This window comes from Mustela nigripes, chromosome 12 (genome assembly GCF_022355385.1).
Source record: "Mustela nigripes isolate SB6536 chromosome 12, MUSNIG.SB6536, whole genome shotgun sequence".
In the NCBI taxonomy this organism is placed as follows: Eukaryota; Metazoa; Chordata; class Mammalia; order Carnivora; family Mustelidae; genus Mustela; species Mustela nigripes.
Window position 1 is genome coordinate 107,430,640 of NC_081568.1, and position 6,829 is coordinate 107,437,468.

The following is a 6,829-nucleotide window of genomic DNA, read 5'->3' on the forward strand; positions in this document are numbered from 1 at the left end:
GCATCTTTTCACAGACCTCTTGGCCTTTCATAGATCTTTGAAGAAATGTCTCTTCAGGCCCTTTGTCCATTTTTTTAAACTCGGTTGTTTGGAGTTGTCATCAGCCCTCCTGATCAGAGGAGTTGGAAGACACTCTCCATACCAGATGAGGCTGTGACTCAGCACCTTGCCTGGATGCGGGCAAGCCAGCCTCTAGCCTGGCAAAACTCATTTGAGGATCTGAATGAGACAGATCTGTATCCAGCCAAGGTCCATGATCAGAGTGTGCCTCTGCCTGGCCTCAGCAGGTAACCAAAACTGCTGCCTGGGGGCTACTCCTGAGGCTGTACAGGTATGAATTTAGTCTGCTAAAGTTTAATAAGTGCTGGTTATTTCAAGCCCCTCCCCCTTCACAGTCACAGTCGGATTCCCAGTGGCTGGACCCCCAAAATCCCTCTGTAAGCCCTGCAGTGCAAGAGCAGAGTAGGGCTCCCACAAAGCATCCCATAGTGCTGGGGCAGGCTGATTATCTTTCCCGGGTTCTTTTTTGCAACTGTGGGAACCAGCAGCTCAGGGAAGACCTCTGTACATGGTGCTGCGCAGTCCTGGGGGAAGAGCAGAGTGGTTTAACCCCTCTGTTATCTGCTAATGTAGTCTGTCTTGGTCTCTGTGTTGCAGGGGTTTCATCCTCACCTCCCGGTACTAGGAATCTCTCAGTGGTGTCTTGTTCTTGAATAGATACTAGTTGTTCTTGGCAACATCACCCTCAAAGTGCATGTGCGTGCGTGTGTGTGCGTGCGTGCGTGTGCGTGTGTGTATTTTTTATTTTATTTATTTATTTATTTTAAAGATTTTACTTATTTATTTGACAGATCACAAGTAGGCAGAGAGGCAGGCAGAGAGAGAGAGAGAGAGGAGGAAGCAGGCTCCCTGCTGAGCGGAGAGCCTGATGCAGGGCTCGATCCCAGGACCCTGAGATCATGACCTGAGCCGTAGGCAGAGGCTTTAACCCACTGAGCCACCCAGGTGCCCCAAGTGTATTTTTTAAGAACACTGTGCATCCTGTCCACACATCTTTGGAGCACCCTGCAGGTCCCTTACAATCCCATTCCAATTGCAACCATAGATAATGACTTAATTCCCTCACTTTTCTCTTTAGTATTATCACACATACTTGCATTTGTAAATAACAAATTGTTTTGTTTTGCACACTTTTGAATTTCAAGTAGAATCATCCTATATGTATTTTGTGACTTGCTTCTTTTTTCAGCATCATTTGTGAGATTTACCCATATTGATATATTTAGCTGTATTTCTTCATTTTTCTGCTTACAGTATTTTATGTATAACTAATATATAATGCTTCATTTACCACTTCTCCTGTCAGTAGACACTGGGTTATTTTGAGTGTTTTTGCTACTATAAACACTTTCTTTTTTTTTTTTTTTTTTTTTAGATTTTTTTTTTTTGAAAGAAGGGGATCCAAAGGGGGCGGGGGGGCAGGCAGGGGGGGGGGGGGGGGAAGCGGCTCCCCACTGAGCAGAGAGCCTGACGTGGGGCTTGATCCCAGGACCCTGGGATCATGACCTGAGCCGAAGGCAGAGGCTTTAACCCACTGAGCCACCCAGGTGCCCCTGAACACTGTTTCTATCCACATTCTTGAACTTGATCCCAGGAGCCCTTTGTGAGCTTTCATAAGGTATTTTTCCAGGAGTGGCATTGCTGAGTCATGGGACATATGTACCATCAAATTTACTAGAAAATGCCAGATTGTTTTCCAAAGTAGTTGTACCAATTTGCAGTCCCACCAGCATTTGTGAGAGGTCCTGTTACTCCACATCTTCTCTAACATTTGATATTATTGGACTTGGAGATTTTTGCCAATCTAGTGGGTATAAAATGTTATCTCTTGTGATTTATTTTGCATTTTCTTGGATGCTTTTCCCTGAATATCATTTAATATACTTACATGTCTTTCATTTATACCCTTTTGTGAAGTTTCTGTTCATGTGCATTCCTTATTTTTAAAAATTGATTGCTTCTCTTTTATATGATTTATCACATATCACATATCATCCTTTTTATATCCTAGTTTATAATCCTTTGACAATTATATATGTTGTATATATCTTATCACAATTTGTACATTGTTTTTACTTTTACCCTGTGGTATTTATTGATGAACAGATTCTCCATTTTGTTGCAATTTCCTTTATGGTTCAAATCTTTTTGTGTCTTAAGAAATTTTTACCTACCCTAAAGTCAGAAAGATCTTCTATGTTGTTTTATAAATATTTTATAGTTTTTGCCTTCTTTATTCTTATATTTAAATCTTCTAGAATTCATTTCCCATATATACTTTGAGGTAGGAAACCAAGTACATTTTTATCCATAATAATACCCAGTTGTCCAGGTGAAAAAACTACCTTTCCCTCACTTTTCTGCCATGTTGCTTCTGTCAAGTATTGAGCATATATATGTGGATCTATTTCTGGTCTATTTGCCTGTCCTTCCCAATACCGCACTCACTGAATTATTTTAGCTTCATCATAAGTCTTCGTATATAGTTTTGGAAGAAATCTATCCATTGATAAATACAACTTTTAATTTGTTGGCATAGCACCAAATCAAGTATAAATGAGTTATCTAATTGGTAGTTTTTAACCTTTTGATCTCTTTGGTTTCATTCTATCTGATGCTTGCTAGTATCTTGACCAGTTAGAGGCTATAGATATTCCAGATTGGAGTTATCATTGATCCATATACATAGTGTAGTTTACTCATTGAAAATAACATCTTTTTATAGACATTGCAGTTTATCCTGTAGGAATTTGTGAAGATCAAATATTCACATACACAAATATTTTTAATTTCTTAGTTATAGATAGTATGACATCATAATCTATTTTTAGATTCTATCCTAGTGACAGTATCTTACATGAATAAAAAGATACGCTTGGATTGTGTTTCCTTAAAGATAACTTTGTCATGAGGGCAATATGTTCTAAGCTGATCTGCCAGGGAGAAGTAAATCAGAGGAACAAAATATTTACGTGAAACCACATTTGTCATTGCAAAAGAATATAGTTGTAAACAGCTTTCTGACTACGTAAATAAATTTAATGTTTGTAAACTTTTTGATATTAGGATGCTGACATCCAAACATCTTGGTATGAAGGTTTCTGGTAATCATTTTCCCTTAGAAGGCTTGCATTATTTCATGAGAGCGTATGACATGGGCTTTGTGATATCAGAATTCTCAAAGTAAACTGGAAAGGAAGTGCTATTTAGGGAAATTATATTGAAGTTAAGTTATATATTTTTTATTAGAGACATATAGCAAAACACAGTAACTTAATAAAAGTTAATTATTGAAGTATATCATTTAAAACAAATGCACTAATATTGAATAAAACTGTAAGTTTAAAACAAATTCAGTTGAATCCATTTTCCCAGCTTTTTGAATTTCAAAATTGCAAGGTTTCTTTTACTGCTGTTTCTTTTTTGGTATTTCTGCTTTGATACATGTGTTGATATTCAGAACTTTTCATTGTAAATTTAGAATGATGGTTATATAGTCTAAGTTTTACCTTTATTTTACCCTTCCGAAGAGTTGACATTTATAAGTGAGTTATAAAACTGAGACATGGATGCTGTGTCCTGACTTTCCCCCTATTTCCAGGCAGAAAAGAGACAGAGAAAATAAGCATAAAGGGAACCAAGAATTTTTTCTTTCTGTTTAGAAATCCATGTTTTGTCCATATTTATCCATATGATAAAACTACGTGTTACTATAGATTATAAGTTTTTTCAGGGATGTGACTGTGATAGTTAATTTTCACAAATCCATTATTGTTCCAAAATGGGTAGTAAATACAAAATTTAGGATGCTGATGGAGACCATACCAAAAAGCCACATGTTGGCATGAGACAGGTGATTTTTAATTTGGAATTTTTCAGAAAAGTAACCCTTCCAGATGAATAGAAGCATATATAATCATTTAGCCCAAAGGTTCTTTAATAAAGCACAACTGAAGGTGATATAATCTGAGATTTAAACTTGGCCCAGAGCCTCAGTATTTAGTACTTCTCTTGAAAATTTTCAGTTTTTTAATTCTAAATGATTGCCTTTGAGGAGGATACTTAGCTGGGTAGCAGAAAAAGGGAAAGAGGAAAAAAATAAAGATTCATACTCATAGAAATATTTAGATTATTTGGCAATAACCCAATTTACTTTTCTTTAGTTGCTTGTGGCCAGCCCCCTGTTGTAGAAAACGCCAAGACCTTTGGAAAGATGAAACCTCGTTATGAAATCAACTCCCTGATTAGATATCACTGCAAAGATGGTTTCATTCAACGCCACCTTCCAACTATCCGTTGCCTAGGAAATGGAAGATGGGCTATGCCTAAAATTACCTGCATGAACCGTAAGTGGTCCTTTAGAAAGAATGGACAACCGTGCTATAACAACCACTAGACACCCTCATTTTACGACTACGGTATTGGTAGTTTAGGGTATGGAGCAAGTAATATTGTTGTGTTTTCTTTCTTTCTTTCTTTCCTTCCATGTAGCGTCTGCATACCAAAGGACTTATTCTAAGAAATACTTTAAAAATTCCTCATCAGCAAAGGACAATTCAATAAATACATCAAAACATGATCACCGTTGGAGCCGGAGGTGGCAGGAGTCCAGGCGCTGATCCCTAAAATGGCGAACATGTGTTTTCATCATTTCAGCCAAAGTCCTAACTTCCTGTGCCTTTCCTATCACCTCTAGAAGTATTATCAGTTGGTTTGGATTTTTGGACCACCGTCCAGTCATTTGGGGTTGCTGTGCTCCCAAAACGTTTTTAAATGAGAGAATTGGCATTCAGAAGAAAAGCTAACAAGATGAAAGAAAATGAGGGCAGAAAGTCACCGTTTCCAGCCTATCGAATTTCTTTAGTTTTCTATTTGCCTCCAGTGCAGAGCATTTTATAATGTATACCAGCCTACTGTACTATTTAAAAAGCTCCATTTCAGCACCAATGGCAATGTAAATAAGATGATTTAATGTTGATTTTAATCCTGTATATAAAATAAAAAGTCACACAGAGTTTGGGCGTATTTAATGATGATTATGGAGCCTCAGAGGTCTTTAATCATTGGTTCGGCTGCTTTTTGTAGTTTGTTTAGGCTGGAAACGGTTTCCCTTGGCTTTTGTCAGCAAGACTGAGGACGGCTTTTTCTGGACAGCTAACAAAAACGCAAGGTCTCGTAGGTCACTGCGCCATGTCAGCCATAAGGGCGATTTGCTTCCATGTGATGCCGAAGCCTGGCTGACAGGATCCCCACAGAACTAGGGACTGCACCGTGGAACTCTTCTTTGCTGCATTCCTTTTTCTTCACTTACAAGAAAGGCCTGAACGGAGGACTTTTCTAGGACCAGGAGCATTTTTTTTAGGGGTCAAAGTGCTAATTATTAACTCAACCAGGTCTCCTTTTTAATGGCTTTCATAACACTAACTTGCAAGGTTACAGATCAACACATTTCAAGTGGATATAGACCTAAGGGTTCTGGAGGGTGGGGGATTGTTAAAACAGCCACACACAGTCAAAGAAAGAAATTTTGTATATATAACCATTTTAATCTTTTATAAAGTTTTGAATGTTCATGTATGAATGCTGCAGCTGTGAAGCATACATAAATAAATGAAGTAAGCCATACTGATTTAATTTATTGGATGTTATTTTCCCCCAAACCTGAAAATTGACCTAGTATGCTAGTTATTTTTCAGTGTTAGCCTTTTTGCTTCCCCTACACCGTTTGGGACCATATAATCTAGGTATTTTGTCCTTGATTAAATAATGTGATGGATAGAACGCATCCAGTGTTTATTCTGAGAAGAGTGGAAAATGTATAGCTTTCAGCAAATGGTGTTTGCCCCTTCTGAGCAAGGAGTTAAGCGTGGAGTGTGGGTATTTCTTCCTGTTAGGTGGAGTGTACATGTTGACATTTCTCCCTATCTCTTCCTACTGTGTTTTCTCCCCTTTATTTGAATAAAGTGACTGCTGAAAATGACTTTGAGTCATTATCCACTTAACGTTTGAGGAAAACCCTATAATGGAAAGAAAGCATTTAGGAGTCTTTCCCCAGTTTCAGTTAGAACAACCTTGAGAAGAGTAGACAACGAATAAAATGCAAAAAAGAGCAAACCCAACACGGATTCGTTTTCATGAAACCTCCTTTGGCTTGGAAGGAGCAACAGTGGCTCCCATCATCCTCAGCATCTTTGAGCAAGTTCCCTTGGTTGCTGCACCAAGTATAATCCACCTCTGAGTGTTCCAGAGCACAGAACAATACTGTGTTGACATCTTAGGTTTCAATGTTTCGCCTTCATTACAATGCACATAATACGTTCCTGTATTTATATTATAACGTGTATAGTGTAAAATGTGAATGACTGTTGTTTTTTTTTTCTTTGTGAATGAAAATCTAAAACCTTTGTAACTTTTTATACCTGCTTTTGTTTCACCAAAGAAACCTAAAGTCCTTCTTTTACTATACTGTGACTGGTCTGGTTATTTACAACTGTAAATGCTAATGTGCACCGACATTTTTACGTTCTAGTTCCATCACAAAGTTCAAGCTGATGGCTTGGATGAAATGATTTTTGTGGCTAACAGAGAAGTGATTATATACATACCTGCGAACACTGAGAGAGTAATTCCGATAGTGTTTACATCTACGTGGTTAGGCATTAATCTCAAATGTGAAAGAGACATGCTGTAGGAGAAGTGATACCTCATTTACAGAGTGTTTCCTGTGAACCGGGCCAAGTGCTTTATGTGTATCGTCTCCCGACAGGCC

General features: G+C 38.0%; 1 protein-coding gene across 5 annotated transcripts in view; it reads left to right on the forward strand.

Moving 5' to 3' along the window:
* VCAN (versican) overlaps nt 1-6,525 on the forward strand; it is a 110,849-nt gene extending 104,324 nt beyond the window's left edge. For all 5 annotated transcript variants that reach the window (XM_059418196.1, XM_059418192.1, XM_059418195.1 and 2 more), the window contains 2 exons: nt 4,224-4,406; nt 4,552-6,525. In XM_059418196.1, the coding sequence (XP_059274179.1) occupies nt 4,224-4,406; nt 4,552-4,679 (311 nt within the window). In that variant the 3' untranslated portion in view covers nt 4,680-6,525. The remainder of the gene's footprint in view (nt 1-4,223; nt 4,407-4,551) is intronic.
* Nucleotides 6,526-6,829: the final 304 nt, after the last annotated feature.